The sequence below is a fragment of the Procambarus clarkii genome, chromosome 1, assembly GCF_040958095.1.
Source record: "Procambarus clarkii isolate CNS0578487 chromosome 1, FALCON_Pclarkii_2.0, whole genome shotgun sequence".
Classification (NCBI taxonomy): Eukaryota; Metazoa; Arthropoda; class Malacostraca; order Decapoda; family Cambaridae; genus Procambarus; species Procambarus clarkii.
Genome location: NC_091150.1, coordinates 14,819,880 through 14,842,214, shown reverse-complemented (window position 1 = coordinate 14,842,214; position 22,335 = coordinate 14,819,880). Strand labels below are relative to the sequence as shown.

Here is a 22,335-nt window from a genome sequence, read left to right as displayed (position 1 = left end):
GATCACTGCCCATACTCTTAAACTGGTTGTCAAATTGAACCAATTCTTTTATGTATGTATCTTCATGTCTATTTTTCTTTGACCTCTTATTTAGGTCAGGTCTTGCAGAATAACTCTCAAGGTAGACTCGTTTTTCAGCTACCTGGGATCAAAACAATTAACACAGTGATACTGTGTGAGTGGACTGGCCCATGTAGAAGGTGATCTCGCTAACGTTTGCCAGTGGACAACGTGTACCTGAGTCGTGGGATTACTGGGTTTTATGAACACTGTCATTGTGTTGTGCCCTGAGTGAAGAGGCAGTTGTTCATACGGATAGTAACAGTTTAATTTAATAAATGAGACGGTGTCCCACCCCTATATTTCTTCCTTCCCAGCATAGAAGAGTCATATCTTTGTAGCCTAAGTATTCTCTGATGTTCAGGGAATATTTTCATGTGTGGGTTAGTGTGGATCGTGAATAAGCTGGCTGTAAAATGGCCAGCTAAGTTTGATAATGCAAGGGTCTTACGTCTTTTGTGGCACAAGACAGTGTCGAGCCATCCTGTTTCCCGCCAAGACGTCGTGACGCCTCCCGGCACCTGATTGGCCAGGTGAGGTCACGTGCCGGAAGTGACCAATGACGAGAGCCCTCGGGCGGTGTGACGTCAAGAGGCGGAGGATTCTCAGGGCGGCTGGCACCTGGGCGGGAAGAGTTGGTCACGAGCCGCAATAGAGTGAGGACGTGCTCGAGTGAGCTTCGGATCTAGGGAGCCCTTTCCAGTAGATTTAAGCTTCGCTTCGATTCTGCAGACAGTCTGAGAAGCCATCCAACTTCCGTGGAGTGCCCAGAAGCAAGGACGGACCAGAATAGAGTGCCAAGAGCTCTATCAAGAGTCTGCAGCAGAGGGAACGTTGGGCTGGTGACGTCTGGGTCGCCCAGGGGACCAGTATTCCACATCAAGCAAGAAGCTACGGCCGGGCCAAATCTACTGGCAGTGAGGCGAGGGGAAGCTGTGCTGGACTGCGAGGTGTCGGCAGTGCCAGGAAGAGTGGAGGACGACGACGAAGGTACCTGTCTCCAGTACCCCGGACAAGAGGAGGATTAAGGAAGTACCTGTTGTGAGTGAGCACGGCGAAGACACGTTACCACGAGGACGACGGAGGGACCTGTGTGTGGGAACTGTTCATCAGGAGACCAGAAGCCAGGATCAGGAACCTCAGCATCCCTCAACAGAGGAAGACTCGGCTTCTTGGTTGGAATGATATAAGGTAGATAATTGTCCCTCCCTTTACCCCTTTTGATCTAGGCGAGCTAGGGCATTTTATATGTTGTGGACATTTCTGCTCATCATTTTATTGTCTAAGTGACAGGATATTAGGCTAGGAGCCCAGAGCTTATTTAGGCATGAGTTGGTGTGTGTGAGCATTAAGGTGGGGATGTTAGTGATCCTGGAGGTGGTAGCTGGTGTGCAAAGAGCCAGCAACGAACTCTGAAACGTCCAGCTGATCGCATTGCAGAGGCGTGGGAGAGTCACGACGTTTCTGACAGCTGGGGCTGTCAGCTGATTGTGCTGCCAGAGGCGCGAGATGTGTGCCCGCAGCTCGAGGTGTGGACCCAGTCAGCTTATCGTGTTGCCAGAGGCTTGTCAAGAAGAGTTTTGCCACTAGCGGATGATTCCGCTTATAACCAATTTCTTTATGCAAATTATATGTGTAAATATGCTTTTTCTTCAGTAAACTTTTAAACTAACTGATGAGTTTAAGTGAGCCTCCATTCTCTAGGGCTATATGTATATATTTATGAGACCATTAGTGACACCTTGTACTGCATGTGATATTTCATCCTTGATTAAGATAACCACTAAGACCACTGACGTGTTGCTGGGACACGATTATAAACACCCAGCTGGCGACCTGAGTAGACCAGATATCCAAGATAGAACCTCCCAGTGTCAGGACGGGCAGGTTCAGGTGAGTTATAGGAGGCTTGAACCTCCTCACTCGCCAGGGGTGTATAAGGCCAGCTGTTGGTCGACTGGGGGAGCCCCGGGGCGGTCAATGGCGCCAGGAACTGAGGGGCTAAGACCCGTACTCACCTCGTTGTACTCACCTAGTTGTGTTTGCGGGGGTTGAGCTCTGGCTCTATGGTCCCGCCACCACCCGTCAATCAACTGATGTACAGATTCCTGAGCCTACTGGGCTCTGTCATATTTACATTTGAAACTGTGTATGGAGTCAGCTTCCACCACATCACTTCCTAGTGCATTCCATTTACTAACTACTCTGACACTGAAAAAGTTCTTTCTAATGTCTCTGTAACTCATTTGGGTACTCAGCTTCCACCTGTGTCCCCTTGTGCGTGTGCCACCTGTGTTAAATAATCCATCCTTGTCCACCCTGTCAATTCCCCTAAGAATTTTGTATGTGGTGATCATGTCTTCCCTAGCTCTTCTGTCTTCCAGCGACGTGAGGTGCAGTCGACGTGAGGTGTAGTGCTCCCCGTGGGAGCAACCCTAACCACAGGTTGGAAGGGGGTGAACCCTAACAGGGTGGACTGGCCCATGTAGAAGGTGATCTCGCTAACATTTGCCAGTGGACAACGTGTATCTGAGACGTGGGATTACTGGGTTTTATGAACACCGTCATTGTGTTGTGCCCTGAGTGAAGAGGCAGTTGTTCATTCGGATAGAAACAGTTTAATTTAATATATATAATGGTGAAGGTGTAAATATATTGGTGTAGGGAATTGTGTCTCTCTTAACCCCCCCCCCCCCCCCCTTATATATGCATTGCTCTACTGCTTGATACAGCCTGTTTCTTGAAAGCTTACTACTAACTTGGGAACGAATACAGAAAAAAAGGATTAACATCAAGAACCCGGTTACTGGTCCTAAGTGGCCGTAACATGGTGATGGTTGTCAGTCTAGTAAAGTGAAGTGACCTTGTTGCGGTGATAGTCAACAGTCCTGTATAGTGTAGTGACGTTGATATGGTGATGGTCGACAGTCTTGTATAGTGTAGTGAAGTTATTGTGGTGATTGTTGGCAGTCTTATATAGTGTGGTGACGTTGTTGTGCTCGACAGTCTTATATAGTGTGTGTGGTGATGTTGCTGTGGTTATGATCGACAGTTTTGTACAGTGTGAGGTGATGGTCGACAGTCTTATAGTGTGTAGTGAATTTGTTGTGGTAAAGGTCGACAGTCATGTGCAGTGTAGTGACGTTGTTGTGGTGATGATTGACAGTCATATATAGTGTGTAGTGACCTTATTGTGGTGATTGTTGACAGTCATATACAGTGTGTGGTGACATTGTTGTGTTAATGATCGACAGTCTTCTGTGGTGTAGTGACCTTGTTGTGGTGGTGCTCGACAGTCTTATAGTGAGTATTGACCCAGTTGTGGTGATGGGCGAGAGTGGCATATAGTGTATTGTGACGTTGTTGAGGTGATAATCAACAGTCTTATATAGTGTAGTGACATTGTTGTAGCAATGACCGACAGTCTTATATAGTGTGTGGTGACGATGTTGTCGTGATAGTTGACATTCACCAGGTGGCTACATCACTACCATCACCAGGTGGTTACACTACTACCATCACCAGGTAGCTACAACACTACCATCACCATGTAGTAAAACCACTACAATCACCAGGTGGCTACACTACTACCATCACCAGGTAGCTACAACACTACCATCACCATGTAGCTACATCACTACCATCACCAGGTGGCTACACTACTACCATCACCAGGTAGCTACACCACTACCATCACCAGGTGGCTACACAACTACCATCACCATGTAGCTACACCACTACCATCACCAGGTAGTTACACCACTACCATCACCAGGTAGCTCCACCACTACCATCACCAGGTAGCTCTACCACTACCATCACCAGGTAGCTCTACCACTACCTCACCAGGATGCTCTACCACTACCATCACCAGGTAGCTCTACCACTACCATTGCCTCTGAATTAAATATCACACACACTGCTTGAGCGCATCTACTGTGAGCACTGTGAAACACCGTGTGCCACCAACACCGTGTGCCACCAACACCGTGTGCCACCAACACAGTGTGCCACCACCACCGTGTGCCACCACCACCGTGTGCCACCAACACCGTGTGCCACCACCACCGTGTGCCACGAACACCGTGTGCCACCAACACCGTGTGCCACGAACACCGTGTGCCACCACCACCGTGTGCCACGAACAACGTGTGCCACCACCACCGTGTGCCACCACCCCTGTGTGCCACCACCACCGTGTGCCACGAACACCGTGTGCCACCAACACCGTGTGCCACGAACACCGTGTGCCACCACCACCGTGTGCCACCAACACCGTGTGCCACCAACACCGTGTGCCACCAACACCGTGTGCCACGAACACCGTGTGCCACCACCACCGTGTGCCACCACCACCGTGTGCCACCACCACTGTGTGCCACGAACACCGTGTGCCACGAACACCGTGTGCCACGAACACCGTGTGCCACCACCACCGTATGCCACCAACACCGTGTGCCACCAACACCGTGTGCCACCAACACCGTGTGCCACCACCACCGTGTGCCACCAACACCGTGTGCCACCAACACCGTGTGCCATCACCACCGTGTGCCACCAACACCGTGTGTCACCACCACCGTGTGCCACCAACACCGTGTGCCACGAACACCGTGTGCCACCAACACCGTGTGCCACCAACACCGTGTGCCACCACCACCGTGTGCCACGAACACCGTGTGCCACCAACACCGTGTGCAACGAACACCGTGTGCCACCACCACCGTGTGCCACGAACACCGTGTGCCACCACCACCGTGTGCCACCACCACCGTGTGCCACCACTACCGTGTGCCACGAACACCGTGTGCCACCAGCACCGTGTGCCACGAACACCGTGTGCCACCATCACCGTGTGCCACAAACACCGTGTGCCACGAACACCGTGTGCCACCAACACCGTGTGCCACCAACACCGTGTGCCACCACCACCGTGTGCCACCAACACCGTGTGCCACCAACACCGTGTGCCACCAACACCGTGTGCCACCAACACCGCGTGCCACCACCACCGTGTGCCACCAACACCGTGTGCCAGCAACACCGTGTGCCACCACCACCGTGTGCCACCACCACCGTGTGCCACCAACACCGTGTGCCACCAACACCGTGTGCCACCACCACCGTGTGCCACCACCACCGTGTGCCACCAACACCGTGTGCCACCAACACCGTGTGCCACCACCACCGTGTGCCACCAACACCGTGTGTCACCACCACCGTGTGCCACGAACACCGTGTGCCACCACCACCGTGTGCCACTAACACCGTGTGCCACCAACACCGTGTGCCACGAACACCGTGTGCCACCACCACCGTGTGCCACCAACACCGTGTGCCACCACCACCGTGTGCCACGAACACCGTGTGCCACCAACACCGTGTGCCACCACCACCGTGTGCCACCACCACCGTGTGCCACCAACACCGTGTGCCACCAATACCGTATGCCACCAACACCGTGTGCCACGAACACCGTGTGCCACCACCACCGTGTGCCACCAACACCGTGTGCCACGAACACCGTGTGCCGCCACCACCACCGTGTGCCACGAACACCGTGTGCTACCACCACCGTGTGCCACCACCACCGTGTGCCACCACCACCGTGTGCCACCACCACTGAGTGCCACGAACACCGTGTGCCACCAACACCGTGTGCCACCACCACCGTGTGCCACCAACACCGTGTGCCACCAACACCGTGTGCCACCAACACCGTGTGCCACCAACACCGTGTGCCACGAACACCGTGTGCCACCACCACCGTGTGTCACCACCACCGTGTGCCACCACCACTGTGTGCCACGAACACCGTGTGCCACCAACACCGTGTGCCACGAACACCGTGTGCCACCACCACCGTGTGCCACCAACACCGTGTGCCACCAACACCGTGTGCCACCAACACCGTGTGCCACCACCACCGTGTGCCACATACACCGTGTGCCACCAACACCGTGCGCCATCACCACCGTGTGCCACCAACACCGTGTGTCACCACCACCGTGTGCCACCAACAGTGTGTGCCACGAACACCGTGTGCCACCAACACCGTGTGCCACCAACACCGTGTGCCACCACCACCGTGTGCCACGAACACCGTGTGCCACCAACACCGTGTGCAACGAACACCGTGTGCCACCACCACCGTGTGCCACCACCACCGTGTGCCACCACCACCGTGTGCCACCAACACTGTGTGCCACCAACACCGTGTGCCACCAACACCGTGTGCCACCACCACCGTGTGCCACCAACACCGTGTGCCAGCAACACCGTGTGCCACCACCACCGTGTGCCACCACCACCGTGTGCCACCAACACCGTGTGCCACCAACACCGTGTGCCACCACCACCGTGTGCCACCACCACCGTGTGCCACCAACACCGTGTGCCACCAACACCGTGTGCCACCACCACCGTGTGCCACGAACACCGTGTGCCACCACCACCGTGTTCCACCAACACCGTGTGCCACGAACACCGTGTGCCGCCACCACCACCGTGTGCCACGAACACCGTGTGCCACCACCACCGTGTGCCACCACCACCGTGTGCCACCACCACCGTGTGCCACCACCACTGAGTGCCACGAACACCGTGTGCCACCAACACTGTGTGCCACCACCACCGTGTGCCACCAACACCGTGTGCCACCAACACCGTGTGCCACCAACACCGTGTGCCACCAACACCGAGTGTCACCAACACCGTGTGTCCACCAACACCGTGCGCCACCACCACCGTGTGCCACCACCACTGTGTGCCACCAACACCGTGTGCCACCAACACCGTGTGCCACCACCACCGTGTGCCACCACCACCGTGTGCCACCAACACCGTGTGCCACCACCACCGTGTGCCACCAACACCGTGTGCCACCACCACCGTGAGCCACCAACACCGTGTGCCACCAACACCGTGTGCCACGAACACCGTGTGCCACCACCACCGTGTGCCACCAACACCGTGTGCCACCAACACCGTGTGCCACCAACACCGTGTGCCACCAACACCGAGTGTCACCAACACCGTGTGCCACCAACACCGTGTGCCACCAACACTGTGCGCCACCAACACCGTGCGCCACCACCACCGTGTGCCACCACCACTGTGTGCCACCAACACCGTGTGCCACCAACACCGTGTGCCACCAACACCGTGTGCCACCACCACCGTGTGCCACCACCACCGTGTGCCACCAACACCGTGTGCCACCACCACCGTGTGCCACCAACACCGTGTGCCACCAACACTGTGTGCCACCAACACCGTGTGCCACCACCACCGTGTGCCACCACCACCGTGTGCCACCAACACCGTGTGCCACCAACACCGTGTGCCACCACCACCGTGTGCCACCACCACCGTGTGCCACCAACACCGTGTGCCACCAACACCGTGTGCCACCACCACCGTGTGCCACCAACACCGTGTGCCACCACCACCGTGTGCCACCACCACCATGTGCCACCAACACCGTGTGCCACTACCACCATGTGCCACCACCACCGTGTGCCACCACCACCATGTGCCACCAACACCGTGTGCCACTACCACCGTGTGCCACCACCACCGTTTGCCACCACCACCATGTGCCACCAACACCGTGTGCCACCAACACCGTGTGCCACCAACACCGTGTTCCACCAACACCGTGTGCCACCACCACCGTGTGCCACCAACACCGTGTGCCACCACCACCGTGTGCCACCACCACCGTGTGCCACCAACACCGTGTGCCACCAACACCGTGTGCCTCCAACACCGTGTGCCACCAACACCGTGTGCCACCACCACCGTGTGCCACCACCACCGTGTGCCACCAACACCGTGTGCCACCAACACCGTGTGCCACCAACACCGTGTGCCACCAACACCGTGTGTCACCAACACCGTGTGCCACCAACACCATGTGCCACCAACACCGTGCACCGCCACCCAGTGCTCCGCGCGGGCCAATTCCTCCCTTGTGTGTGCGAACCCTCACTCGCCACCCAGCTGTGTTAACGCTACGGGCGACCCCGTGCTGTATGATACGTCGCACCAACCACCTGGTTTATCCCTGCATGTCTCCCTTGTAACCACGTGCTGTCTAAGGTCCTTGTGAGAGTCGACGCCGCCACCCTGTGTGTCATCATTACTCGGAAGTGTAATGATGACACACAGATAGGTAGACGTGGTCAGCGTTGACACTGGTAGATATGGTCAACGTCGACGCTGGTAGACCTAGTCAACATCGACGCTGGCAGACATAATCAACGGCGACACTGGTAGACATATTCAACGTCGACGCTGGTAGACATGGCCAACGTCAACGCTGGTAGACATGGTCAACGTCGACGCTGGTAGACGTGGTCAACTTCGACGCTTGTAGACGTGGTCAACGTCAACGCTGGTAGACATGGTCAATGTCGACGCTGTTAGGCATGGTCAGCATTGACGCTCGTAGACATAGTCGACGTCGAAGCAGGTAGACATGGTAGTGGTTGACGCAGGTAGACTCGGTCGACGTCGACGCAGGTAGACACAGTAGACGTCGACGCGGTTAGTCACGGTCGATGTTTACATGGGAGGACACGGTCGACGCGGGTGAACACGGTCGATGTCGATGCAGGTAGATATGGTCGACGCGAGTAGACACGGTCGACGTCGACGCAAATAGACACGGTCGACGCAGGTAGACACGGTCGACGCAAATAGACACGGTCGACGCAGGTAGACACGGTCGACGCAAATAGACACGGTCGACGCAGGTAGACACGGTCGACGCAAATAGACACGGTCGACGCAGGTAGACACGGTCGACGTTGCAACAGGTGAAGCACTAATGTATTAACGTGTCAAGAGTTTGTTTAATAATGAAGAGGTTTGGAACCTCGTGTGTGTTCAGATGGATTTGATTCTGTTTACCTGCGGTATACCTGGCGTATACTCTTAGTATACCTGGCGTATACTCTTAGTATACCTGGCGTACAGTATACCCGGAGTATACCTGAAGTAGGTTCTGGAAAGTCTACTGCCCCAAAACCCGGTCTGGGGCCAGGCTCGTCGTGTGATTACTTGATCAATCAAGGCTGTTGCTTGGAGCTGCCTGGATGCCCTCGTACCCATTATAACCCGGCTGGTCCGCCACTTCCTGCCTGGCTTTCTCCTGAATCTCTTTATGTAAATGTTGAGGCTCTGCAAATTTCGTTCACTATATTCCAGAATTAGATACATTTTAAATTATATGCATCATACTGATTTACTACTTAAAATTAAGTCTTATGGTGTCTCCTATGTTTAATAGTGCATTTCTTAACGATGGGAAAATGTAAGCAACTTGCTTGGGAAAGAAAATATTGAGGGCCTGTCCGGGAGTTGAACCCGGGACCTCCTGCACCCAAAGCAGGAATCATACCACTAGACCAACAGGCCGTGGATAGTTGAGTTTAGTTACGTTATTTAAATTATCTTTTTAGAATTAAATATGCCTATTGAAAATTACTAGAGCCTGTCCGGGATTCGAACCCGGGATGCGAGTATTTAAAGCAAGCAATGTTTTTTCTTGGGCAAAGCATAATTTTCAACATGCGATCAATCAACTGGTAAACATCGCACACTTCCTTGTCGTTTGTAGTGAATCTGCCAGCCCGCATCCTCAATTTAATTACCTGTTCCTACACTGTTGTTTTTCTCCTGATGTGGCTGTACAGCAATTTAGGTTGAGTCTTTGCCTTGCTTGCTATGTCATTTCGTATTGCCCTTCTGCCTCTCTTCTCTCCCTGACGTATTCATCTCTGCCACTCTGGTATCTTTCTCTGCTGTCAAGTGTGCTGTTATTTCTATAGTTTCTTTGCACCTTTGTATTTTGTTACCTTGCTAGATAAGATCTCTGATTAAACCATGGGATCCGGTCGGCCAAGTGGACAGCACGCTGGACTTGTGATCCTGTGGTCCTGGGTTCGATCCCAGGCGCCGGCGAGAAACAATGGGCAGAGTTTCTTTCACCCTATTACCTAGCAGTAAAATAGGTACCTGGGTGTTAGTCAGCTGTCCCGGGCTGCTTCCTGGGGGTGGAGGCCTGGTCGAGGACCGGGCCGCGGGGACACTAAAAAGCCCCGAAATCATCTCAAGATAACCTCAAGATGGGATTCTCATCTGCATTTCGTTTTTCCTTTCAGACCGGGGCAAACTTGTCTGCTGCCTCCTTAAACTTCTTCGTGATGTAGTCCATCGTATCTTGGGCCGTCATTACCCTGAGCTTTCCCATGTAATATCTGTTAGGAATTTTCTTATCTCCTAGTAGTTTCCCTTTCGGAATGCTGGCTTTTTGTTTTCAGGTCCCTTCCTTGAGTACATTATCCCTTCTTCGATCAAATACTCAAACGAGATTACACTGTATTCGCTCATTCGTACTGGGGTCTCGAAACCGTTTTCTCTTAAGTCAGAGTCGTTCAGAGTGAAGACTAGGTCGAGTCTCGCTGATTATCGTTTCTTCTCATTCTTATGGGGCCCCTGACATGCTGGCTTAAAACGTATCGTCGCCACCTCCAATAGTTTAGCTCTCCATGTATCCTCACCTACATGTGGTTCCTTGTTCTCTCAGTCTATCGTTCCGTGATTGAAGTCCCCCTATGTTGATGGGCCTCCCATCGTCATGGTGCCTGTAATGTAGTCTATGGAGTGTGTGTGTGTGTGTGTGTGTGTACTCACCTAGTTGTACTCACCTAGTTGTGTCTGCAGGATCGAGCATTGACTCTTGGATCCCGCCTTTCGAGCATCGGTTGTTTACAGCAATGACTCCTGTCCCATTTCCCTATCATACCTGGTTTTAAAATTATGAATAGTATTTGCCTCCACAACCTGTTCCTGAAGTGCATTCCATTTCCCCACTACTCTCACGCTAAAAGAAAACTTCCTAACATCTCTGTGACTCATCTGAGTTTCAAGCTTCCATCCATGTCCTCTCGTTCTGTTACTATTCCATGTGAACATTTCGTCTATGTCCACTCTGTCAATTCCTCTGAGTATCTTATACGTTCCTATCATGTCCCCCCTCTCCCTTCTTCTTTCTAGTGTCGTAAGGCACAGTTCCCTCAGGCGCTCTTCTTACCCCATCCCTCGTAGCTCTGGGACGAGTCTCGTTGCAAACCTCTGAACCTTTTCCAGTTTCATTATATGCTTCTTCAGATGGGGACTCCATGATGAGGCGGCATACTCTAAGACTGGCCTTACGTAGGCAATGTAAAGCGCCCTAAATGCCTCCTTACTTAGGTTTCTGAATGATGTTCTAACTTTTGCCAGTGTAGAGTACGCTGCTGTCGTTATCCTATTAATATGTGCCTCAGGAGATAGATTAGGTGTTACGTCCACCCCCAGGTCTCTTTCACGCGTCGTTACAGGTAGGCTGTTCCCCTTCATTGTGTACTGTCCCTTTGGTCTCCTATCTCCTAGTCCCATTTCCATAACTTTACATTTGCTCGTGTTGAATTCTAGTAGCCATTTCTCTGACCATCTCTGCAATCTGTTCAGGTCTTCTTGGAGGATCCTGCAATCCTCATCTGTCACAACTCTTCTCATCAACTTTGCATCATCCGCAAACATCGACATGTAGGACTCTACGCCTGTAAACATGTCGTTAACATATACAAGAAATAGAATTGGTCCCAGCACCGATCCTTGTGGTACTCCACTTGTTACTGTTCGCCAGTCCGATTTCTCGCCCCTTACCGTAACTCTTTGGCTCCTTCCTGTTAGGTAGTTCCTTATCCATTCTAGGACCTTTCCCCCCACCCCCGCCTGCCTCTCGAGCTTGAACAGCAGTCTCATGTGCGGTACTGTATCAAAGGCTTTTTGGCAGTCCAGAAATATGCAGTCTGCCCAACCATCTCTGTCCTGTCTTATCCTCGTTATTTTATCATAGAATTCCAGAAGGTTTGTTAGGCACGATTTCCCTGTCCAGAACCCATGTTGATGTTTGTTCACAAACCTAATGTTCTCCAGGTGTGCAACCAGTCGTAGCCTAATTATTCTTTCCAGTGTTTTACAGGGGATGCTTGTCAGTGATACAGGTCTGTAGTTAAGTGCCTCCTCCCTATCTCCTTTCTTGAAGATCGGCACGACATTTGCCTTCTTCCAGCAACTGGGCAATTCTCCTGACATAAGTGACTCATTAAAGATCATTGCCAGAGGCACGCTGAGGGCCTGTGCTGCTTCTTTTAGTATCCACGGTGATACTTTGTCTGGTCCAACTGCTTTAGTTGCATCTAGAGTTGTCAACTGTTTCATTACCTCCTCTGCTGTCACCTCTATATCTAATAGTCTTTCATCTAGGGTAACCCCTTCCAACAATGGGAGCTGCTCAGGCTCGGTAGTGAACACTCCATGGAAACTGGCATTCAGTGCCTCGCAGATTTCCTTGTCACTTTCAGTATATGTCCCCTCTGTCTTCCTTAGTCTTGTCACTTGGTCGTTCACCGACATTTTTCTTCTTATATGACTGTGTAGTAACTTAGGTTGTTTTTTCGCTTTGATTGCAATATCGTTCTCATAGTCCCTTTCCGATGTTCGTCTTATGTTAATGTAATCGTTCCTAGCTCTGTTGTATCTGCTTCTGTTGTCCTCTGTTCTTTGTCTTCTGTACTTCCTCCACTCCCGCCTGCTGGCCATTTTTGCTTCCTGACACTGTCTATTAAACCATGGGTTATTATATTCCTTCTTATTTTTTCCCTTTACCGTTGGTATAAATCTCTCTTCGGCCTCCTGGCATTTCTGTATGACTAGGTCCATCATATCTTGGACTGTTTTTCCTCTAATTTCTTCCTCCCACTGCACTTCACTCAGATAGTCCCTTATCCTCATATAGTCCTCTTTCCTGTAGTCAGCTCTCCTTTCCCAGTTCTCTTGTCCCATGGTCATAAGTTTGAATTCCATCATGTAGTCAAAGACTAGGACACAATGGTCACTGGCCCCTAGAGGTATTTCATGCTCTAAATTCTCGATATCTTCTACGTTCTGGGTGAAAATCAGGTCTAATAGGCTCGGTGCATCTCCTCCTCTTTCCCTTGTGTCTTCCTTCACATGTTGTGTCAGGAAATTCCTGTCTATAACATCTACTAATTTTGCTCCCCACGTTTCGTCCCCTCCATGGGGATTCCTTGATTCCCAATTTATCTGTCCATGATTTAGGTCCCTCATGATCAGCAGCTTCGCTCTCATTCTGTGGGCTAGTGTTGCTGCCTTCTGCAGTTCATCTATACATGCTTTGTTGTTGTCATCATACTCCTGCCTGGGTCTTCTACTGTTTGGTGGGGGATTGTAGATTACCAAGATCACAATCTTCCGCCCATCTACTGTCAGAGTTCCATGTATGAAGCTTGTGCACTCATTGGTAACTCGATTTCCCAGGTCTTCAAACTTCCATTTCCGCTTTATTAGGAGTGCTACTCCCCCTCCCTGTCTCTGTGTCCTCTCTTTTCGTATCACCTGGTACCCTTCAGGAAAGATTGCATCTGAGATCATGTCATTAATTTTAGTTTCCACAATTGCAACTATGTCAGGATCTGCTTCACTCACTCTTTCTTTTATCTCTTCTGCTTTATTAGATACCCCATCAGCATTGGTGTACCAAACCTTGAGATTCTTCATGGAAACTCTTGTACCAGAGTTCTCCCTTTCTCTGGGGGTCTGGGGGGATCTGGGGGATGTCTGGAGGGTGACTGGGGGCAGAGGGGATCTGGGGGATCTGGGGGGTGTCTGGGGGATGACTGGGGGCGGGGAGGGTCCGGGGGATGTCCGGGGGGATCCGGGGGGTGTCTGGGGGGGTCCGGGGGGTGTATGGGGGTGAAAGAGTTCAGGAGGGGTGCTTGGGGGGCTACTGGGGGCTGGGCTTCTAGGAAGGTAGGTAGGAGGGTCTGGGGTAGGGCCTGGGTAGGTAGGTCTGGAGTAGGAAGGGCATACTGGGTCTGAAGATTAGGGAGGGCATACAGGGGTTGGGAGATAGCGTAAGGTTGGGAGACAGATAGAGGTTGAGAGGTTGGGAGGGGGAAGGATAGAGGGGGTGGGGGGGACCTCCCACCTCCCTCGCAAGGGTGGGGGGTCACATGGAAGGAGAGGGGATGAGGAGGGATGAGGGCTGGGTAGGCTTTGGGTGTTGAGGGGATGAGGTCTGGGTGGGTTCTTGGGGTTGATGGGATGAGGTCTGGATGGGTTTTGGGGGTTGAGGGGATGAGAGCTGGGTGGGTTTTGGGGGTTGAGGGGATGAGGGCTGGACGGGTTTTGGGGGTTGAGGTGATGAGGGGGTCCTTGGAATGTGGGATGAATTTGACTCCAGTGGGGTCAGAGGGGTCAAGGGATGTGCTGGGGAGATAAGCAGGGGCGGCTGATTTGGGTAAGGGGTGACCTGAGAAGCACGTGTGAGCTGGTTAGCATGGGGTGGATTAGCACTGGGGTGTGTAGCTGCGCTCAAATGGGAAGAGTCGTATTGTTGTTTGCTTGCTCTGTGGGCAATCTGTTCCTCCTTCGTCATGAATTTGTCAATAAATACGTTGTAGTAATTTTCGCTACCTCTGAGTAGGTGTTTGTGATGCAGTATGTAATCCACTGCCTCTTCGTTAGTGAAATGTACCAGGACAGGTCGTTTCCTGTTACAGTTGTATGGTCCAATGCGTGTGTGTGTGTGTGTGTGTGTGTGTGTGTGTGTGTGTGTGTGTGTGTGTGTGTGTGTGTGTGTGTGTGTGTGTGTGTGTGTGCGGGGGGGGGGTGCGTGTGTGTGTACTCACCTAATTGTACTCACCTGTACTTGGAGCCGGTCGGCCGAGCAGACAGCACGCTGGACTTGTGATCCTGTGGTCCTGCGTTCACAGGGACACTAAAGCCCCAAAATCATCTCAAGATAACCTCAAGATAACCTAATTGTGCTTGCGGGGATTGGGCTCTGGCTCTTTGGTACCGCCTCTCAACTGTCAATCAACAGATGTACAGATTCCTGAGCCTATTGGGCTCTATCATTGGGCTGTGTGTGTGTGTGTAATTACCTAAGTGTAGTTACAGGATGAGAGCTACGCTCGTGGTGTCCCGTCTTCCCAGCACTCATTGTCATATAACGCTTTGAAACTACTCAGGGTCTTGGCCTCCACCCCCTTCTCCCCTAACTTGTTCCAAACGTCTACCACTCTGTTTGCGAAAGTGAATTTTTTTATATTTCTTCGGCATCTGTGTTTAGCTAGTTTAAATCTATGACCTCTTGTCCTTAAAGTTCTAGGTCTCAGGAAATCTTCCCTATCGATTTTATCAATTCCTGTTACTATTTTGTATGTAGTGATCATATCACTACATATAAAATACACTACACACTACATACGTGTGTGTGTGTGTGTGTGTGTGTGTGTGTGTGTGTGTGTACTCACCTAATTGTGCCTGCGGGGGTTGAGCTCTGGCTCTTTGGTCCCGCCTCTCAACCGTCAATCAACTGGTGTACAGGTTCCTGAGCCTATTGGGCTCTATCATATCTACACTTGAAACTGTGTATGGAGTCAGCCTCCACCACATCACTTCCTAATGCATTCCACTTGTCAACCACTCTGACATTAAAAAAGTTCTTTCTAATATCTCTGTGGCTCATTTGGGCACTCATTTTCCACCTATGTCCCCTAGTGCTTGGGCTCCTTGTGTTAAATAGCCTGTCTTTATCTACCCTATCAATTCCCTTGAGAATCTTGAATGTGGTGATCATGTTCCCCCTAACTCTTCTGTCTTCCAGCGAAGTGAGGTTTAATTCCCGTAGTCTCTCCTCGTAGTTCATACCTCTCAGCTCGGGTACTAATCAAGTGGCAAACCTTTGAACCTTTTCCAGTTTGGTCTTATCCGTGACTAGATATGGACTCCATGCTGGGGCTGCATACTCCAGGATTGGCCTGACATATGTGGTATACAAAGTTCTGAATGATTCCTTACACAAGTTTCTGAATGCCGTTCTTATGTTGGCCAACCTGGCAACATAATGTGTATGTGTTCTTGTGTGTATATGTTCTTATGTGTATGTGTTCTTATGTGTATGTGTTCTTGTGTGTATATGTTCTTATGTGTATGTGTTCTTATGTGTATGTGTTTTATGTGTATGTGTATATGTGTGTGTGTGTGTATTTACTATATTTTGCAGTCTCCGTGGTGTAGTGGTAAGACACTCGCCTGGCGTTCCGCGAGCGCTATGTCATGGGTTCGTATCCTGGCCGGGGAGGATTTACTGGGCGCAATTCCTTAACTGTAGCCTCTGTTTAACGCAACAGTAAAATGTGTACTTGGATGAAAAAACGATTCTTCGCGGCAGGGGATCGTATTCCAGGGACCATAGGATTAAGGACTTGCCCGAAACGCTACGCGTACTAGTGGCTGTACAAGAATGTAACAACTCTTGTATATATCTCAAAAAAAAAAAAAAAAAAAAAAAAATAAATGTCTGCAGAAGCGAGCTATTAGCTCTTGGATCCCACCTTTCTAACCAGTTTATATTTTCACTATTATGGATACTACATATCATTCTCTCTAACACACGTACACATCCTCAGGAAGCAGCCCGTAGCAGCTGCCCAACTCTCAGGTACCTATTTACTGCTAGGTCAACAGGGAGCATCTGAGTGAAAGAAACTCAACCCATTTGTTCCTGCCTCTGCAGAGGATCGAACCCGGGCCCTTAGAACCACGACCCCAGAGCGCTGTTCACTCAGCCGTGAGGCACCAAAAAGAAATGTAGCCTAAGCGGTTCCGTCCAGTAGCAGGAATTGAGTCCACGATCAAGGCGCGTAAATTTAATCATTTCATAAATGCTCACTAGAAGTATTCCTATTAATAAACTTTTTCCGAGTCATTTACAGAGTGAAAGCGACGTCCAGCTAAACAACTATCCCCAGTGGGATTCGAACCCGCGACCTCTGGATTAGAAGTCCAGCGCGCTGTCCACTGTGCCATGATGACAGCTATCTACTGTGCCATGAGGACAGCTATCCACTGTGCCATGATGACAGCTATCTACTGTGCCATGAGGACGGCTATCCACTGTGCCATGAGGACGGCTATCCACTGTGCCATGATGACAGCTATCTACTGTGCCATGAGGACGGCTATCCACTGTGCCATGAGGACGGCTATCCACTGTGCCATGATGACAGCTATCTACTGTGCCATGAGGACGGCTATCCACTGTGCCATGAGGACGGCTATCCACTGTGCCATGAGGACAGCTATCCACTGTGCCATGAGGACGGCTATCCACTGTGCCATGAGGACAGCTATCCACTGTGCCATGAGGACGGCTATCCACTGTGCCATGAGGACAGCTATACACTGTGCCATGAGGACAGCTATCCACTGTGCCATGAGGACAGCTATCCACTGTGCCATGAGGACAGCTATCCACTGTGCCATGAGGACGGCTATCCACTGCGCCATGAGGACGGCTATCCACTGTGCCATGAGGACGGCTATCCACTGTGCCATGGGGACGGCTATCCACTGTGCCATGAGGACAGCTATCCACTGTGCCATGAGGACGGCTATCCACTGTGCCATGAGGACAGCTATCCACTGTGCCATGAGGACGGCTATCCACTGTGCCATGAGGACAGCTATCCACTGTGTCATGAGGACAGCTATCCACTGTGCCATGAGGACAGCTATCCACTGTGCCATGAGGACAGCTATCCACTGTGCCATGAGGACAGCTATCCACTGTGCCATGAGGACAGCTATCCACTGTGCCATGAGGACAGCTATCCACTGTGCCATGAGGACAGCTATCCACTGTGCCATGAGGACGGCTATCCACTGCGTCATGAGGACGGCTATCCACTGTGCCATGAGGACGGCTATCCACTGCGTCATGAGGACGGCTATCCACTGCGTCATGAGGACGGCTATCCACTGTGCCATGAGGACAGCTATCCACTGCGTCATGAAGACGGCTATCCACTGTGCCATGAGGACGGCTATCCACTGTGCCATGTGTGTGTTTCGCATCCACATCCACTCACCTAGTTCACCTAGCTGTACTCACCTAGTTGTACTTGCAAGGGTTGAGCTTTGGCTCTTTGGTCCCGCCTCTCAACTGTCAATTAACTGGTGTACAGGTTCCTGAGCCTATTGTTCTTTATCATATCTACACTTGAACTGTGTATGGACTCTGACTCCACCACATCACTTCCTAATGCATTCCATTTGTCAACCACTCTGACACTAAAAAAGTTTTTTCTAATATCTCTGTGGCTCATTTGAGCACTTAGTTTTCACCTGTGTCCCCTAGTGCGTGTGCCCCTTGTATTAAATAGTCTTTATCTACCCTATCAATTCCTTTGAGAATATTGTATGTGGTGATCATGTCCCCCCCTAGCTCATCTACCTTCTAGCGACATGAGGTTTAATTCCCATAGTCTCTCCTCGTTGCTCATAGCTCTCAGTTCGGATACTAGTCTGGTGGCAAACCTTTGAACCTTTTCCATTTTTGTATTTCGCTTGAATAGATATGGACTCCATGCTGGAGCTAAAGGCCTTTTTTATTCTAAAGGCTGATTCTAAAGGCCGTTTTTATGTTAACCAACCTGGCATATGCCGCTGATGTTATCCCCTTGATATGGGTTTCAGGGGACAGGTCTGGTGTGATATTACTCCCCCCCCCAAGTCTTTCTCTCTCTCTCTCTGACTATTAAAGCATATCATCTCCCAAGTGATATCTTGTATCTGGCATCTTGGTCCCTACACTTAATATCATTACATTACATTTGCTTGGGTTAAACTCCAACAACCATTTGTTCGACCATTCCTTCAGTTTGTCCATGTCTTCTTGAATCCTCAAGCAGTAATCCTTTGTCTTAATCCTTCTCAAAATTTTGGCATCGTTAGCAAACATTGAGAGGAATGAGTCTATACCCTCCGGGAGATCATTTAGGTATATATCAGAAACAGGTTAGGTCCGAGTACAGTGGAGTAACGAGTGTGGGACTCCACTGGTGACTTCACACAAGTCTGAGGTCTCATTTCTCACTGAAACTCTCTGCTTCCTATTGCTTAGGAACTCCCTTATCCACAGCCTGATACTCTTGCCTGTCTAGCCAGTATATGTACCAGCCTTTTATGGGGTACTGTGTCAAAGGCTTTCCGACAGTCCAAAAAAATGCAGTCCGCCCAACCTTCCCTTTCTTCCCTGGTTGTAGAATTATTAAGGAGACATAACTTTAAAATGTGCAAAAAAAAGCATTAAATGAAAACTGGTTCGATCTCAATCAAACGTCTTTGACTAGCTGTATATAAAAAGCGCTTCAACTGGTCCGGGTCTCAGCATCGTAGCATAAACAGGAAGGAAGAAAAAAATATTTAATATTGTGTCAACAATTTTTCAAAATATTAAAAAATTAGCATAAAACACAAATGTCAACTGAAATCATGTCTATAACTCTCGGCTATCACAATAGCATTTAATAAATAATATAATGATTATTTTTATAAAAAAAAATGAGTAATAATATGAATTAGATTTTTTCATTTTTTTTTTCTGCCAAGAATGAAACGTATACACCTGACTGCACGTTAGCCTATCTGTAAGGATGCCAATTTTGGAGGAAATTGGTTGATGTCAACCTCAGCCACAGGTTGCAGCACCTTTGACCTCATTATTTTTCAAGTTACATAAAAGTGACTCTACTCATTTATTTTGAATTCAATTTACACGAACCTTACATGTTGCATGTAGATTTTATGTTTTTTTTCTTAAGTTCATATATTGATGTTATAAATAGTTATAAACATGATATATTTACATTATTTTGTTGGGAATTTTGACTCTTTGTATCAGAAAAACTAAACATGGTTTTTGATAATCAGGTTGGGAAAATCCTTTATTATATGCTAATATGATGGATGAGTGTCATAGAAATTATTTCATTTGAAACTTGTGGTTTTAGAGTATTTTTGAAAAATGAGTAAAGTTCGTTAAAATTATTTATAGTTTTTTCCTCCCTTTCTAATAAGGCTGCGATACTGAAACTTGACATATTTGCAGCCTTTTTCATATACAACTATTTCCCAAAGTTTGTTTGACATGGAACAACTTTTAATATTTTAAGTAATGCTCCATGACGCCTGACAGCTGAGTGGACAGCGCTTCAGATTCGTAGTCCTGAAGTTCCGGGTTCGATCCCAGGTGGAGGCGGAGATCAAATGTACGAAAAGTTTCTTTCACCCTGAAGCCCCTTTTACCTAGCAGTTAATAGGTACCTGGGAGTTAGACAGCTGTTACTGCATGGCTGCATCCTGGGGGATGTGTAACAAAACGGAGGCCTGTTCGAAGACCGGGCCGCCGAAACGCTAATCCAAAAAATCATCTCAAGATAACCCCTGATGCCAGTACGGCAAGATTTACCCCTCCCGAAACCCATGTTGCCGATTTGTCACGAAGTCTCTTCTCTCCAGAAGTGTTACTAGTTTTTTCTCACGATCTTCTCCATCACCTTGCATGGTATACAAGTTAAGGATACTGGCTTGTAGCTCAGTGCCTCTTGTCTATCACCCGTTTTGTATATTGGGACTACATTAGTCGTATTCCATATTTCTGGTAGGTCTCCCGTCTCCAGTGACCTACTATATTCTATGGAGAGTGGCAATCAAAATGCATCTGCACACTCTTTCAATACCCATGATGAGATTCCGTCTGAACCAACAGCCTTTCTCACATCCAAACCCAACAAGTGTCTCTTGACCTCATCTCTTGTAATTTCGAACCCTTCCAAGACCGCCTGGTTTACTGCCACCTCTCCTAGCCCAGTGATCTCACTTCATTCCGTTGTGAAGGCCTCCTGGAACCTCTTGTTGAGTTTTTCACACACCTCTTTGTCATTCTCTGTATACCTGTTCTCACTCATTCTCAGGTTTCATCGCCAGTTCTTTCACTGTGGTTTTCATCCTGATGTCACAGTGGAGAAGCTTTGGTTTGGTCTTGGCTTTGTTTGCTATATCATTTTCAAAATTTTTATCTTCTCTTCTCACATTAACATTGTTACATCCCTCTCGGGTCGCAACTGGGTTCGTACTCTGATGTTATTAGAGTAAGTTGTATCCGGCCCCAAGCCAGTAGTGGCTTTCAAGGGATGCGATCCGTGATGCAAGTTACTTAAAGGGGAAGGGAAATAAAGTTAAGAACTTAAGATTATAATTACCATCACCAATAAATAATATATAAAAGAGTGCACAGGGGGAGGGGTATTAACACTGTACAGGGGAAATACACAATCGTCTTCTCCTGAAGACTCTGGATCCAACTTCTCGGAGCTGAGTCCTCGGTGCTTTCGTGGTCTCTTGATGAATCCTTCGACCAAGCTGAGTCTACCCTGGCCACAGGTCAGATAAAACACAGGTCCACTGGGGGCACCGCCGTGGAGGCCGTCAACCACAAGTCCAGCAGGTCTGCTGGCAGGTTCTGGATCAGCCACGCTGGTCAGGCCACTCCACGAACGATACTAGGGTAGCGCCCTAGTCAGGAGCCTCGTGTGATACCACAAATCACTCTCCTGTCCTCAATACCCCAGTGGATAATCGTCTCCAGCAGTCGGTCCCGGGTAATCCTTCTACTGCCACTCCACTGGCAGGGGTAACACCACAGTGTTCTTCCGGGAGGCGACTCACAGCTGCTACAGCAAAGCACAAGGTATGGGGACGGCTGCCTTGGGTAGACTGACTCAATTTCCATCACAGCATTCCCAGGTCGACTCTGTAAGCAGACACGTCATCAATAACAGGGACACTAAAACACCTCACTTACAGGCTCAGACACAAACGCCCACCTATCCACTCCATAGATGGCGCAGTTGTCTGAGCTTCACCTCACCAGAGGTCAGCAGCGGCTGTGTTGTGAGCTGCACAGGACTGGAAACCGGCCCTTGTGGCCAGTACTCGTCGTCCTCACCAGGTGTCGTCGTCCGTTTGGAGGGGGTTTCGGGAGCCGACCCACAGATGGCGCGGTCGTCACTGCTCCGTGCTCGGACGCTGGATCCGGGTTCGTAACACCTCCCCACCAAAAAGAATTTGGTTTGGGGTTCTATAAAGAGAAACACAAACCAAATTAGTACGGCGACACAACTCCAAATGGACTCACTTATACTGTACACTGGAACGGCGAGGCTGTCTCGTCCACAGAACTGTACCAAGGAGAAACCCTGGCACAAAGGGAACTTGAAAATGGCAGGCGATGACCTGCCTGACGTAATTTTCCACACCTCCTCTGCGATGTCAAGCAGGGGCATCATC

General features: G+C 50.0%; 1 protein-coding gene and 2 non-coding genes across 3 annotated transcripts; 1 reads left to right on the top strand and 2 right to left on the bottom strand.

Moving 5' to 3' along the window:
• The first annotated feature begins 5,507 nt into the window (after positions 1-5,507).
• LOC138359736 (mesocentin-like) lies at positions 5,508-18,078 on the top strand. The gene is made up of 2 exons (XM_069319356.1): positions 5,508-5,764; positions 17,046-18,078. Exons 1-2 carry the CDS (start codon positions 5,508-5,510, stop codon positions 18,076-18,078), a joined length of 1,290 nt encoding a protein of 429 aa, XP_069175457.1.
• TRNAP-UGG (transfer RNA proline (anticodon UGG)) lies at positions 9,412-9,483 on the bottom strand. Its single transcript has one exon. It is a non-coding gene; the product is annotated as a tRNA-Pro (tRNA).
• Positions 16,947-17,019, bottom strand: TRNAR-UCU (transfer RNA arginine (anticodon UCU)). The gene has a single exon. It is a non-coding gene; the product is annotated as a tRNA-Arg (tRNA).
• Positions 18,079-22,335: the final 4,257 nt, after the last annotated feature.

Excerpts from the sequence above, each read along its gene's own strand:
- LOC138359736 (XM_069319356.1), top strand. The coding sequence starts at position 5,508 with ATGCCACCAACACCGTGTGCCACGAACACCGTGTGCCACCACCACCGT. Across the intron at positions 5,765-17,045 it reads CACCGTGTGCCACCAACACC|CTATCCACTGTGCCATGATG; the intron begins GTGTGCCACCAA and ends CCATGAGGACAG.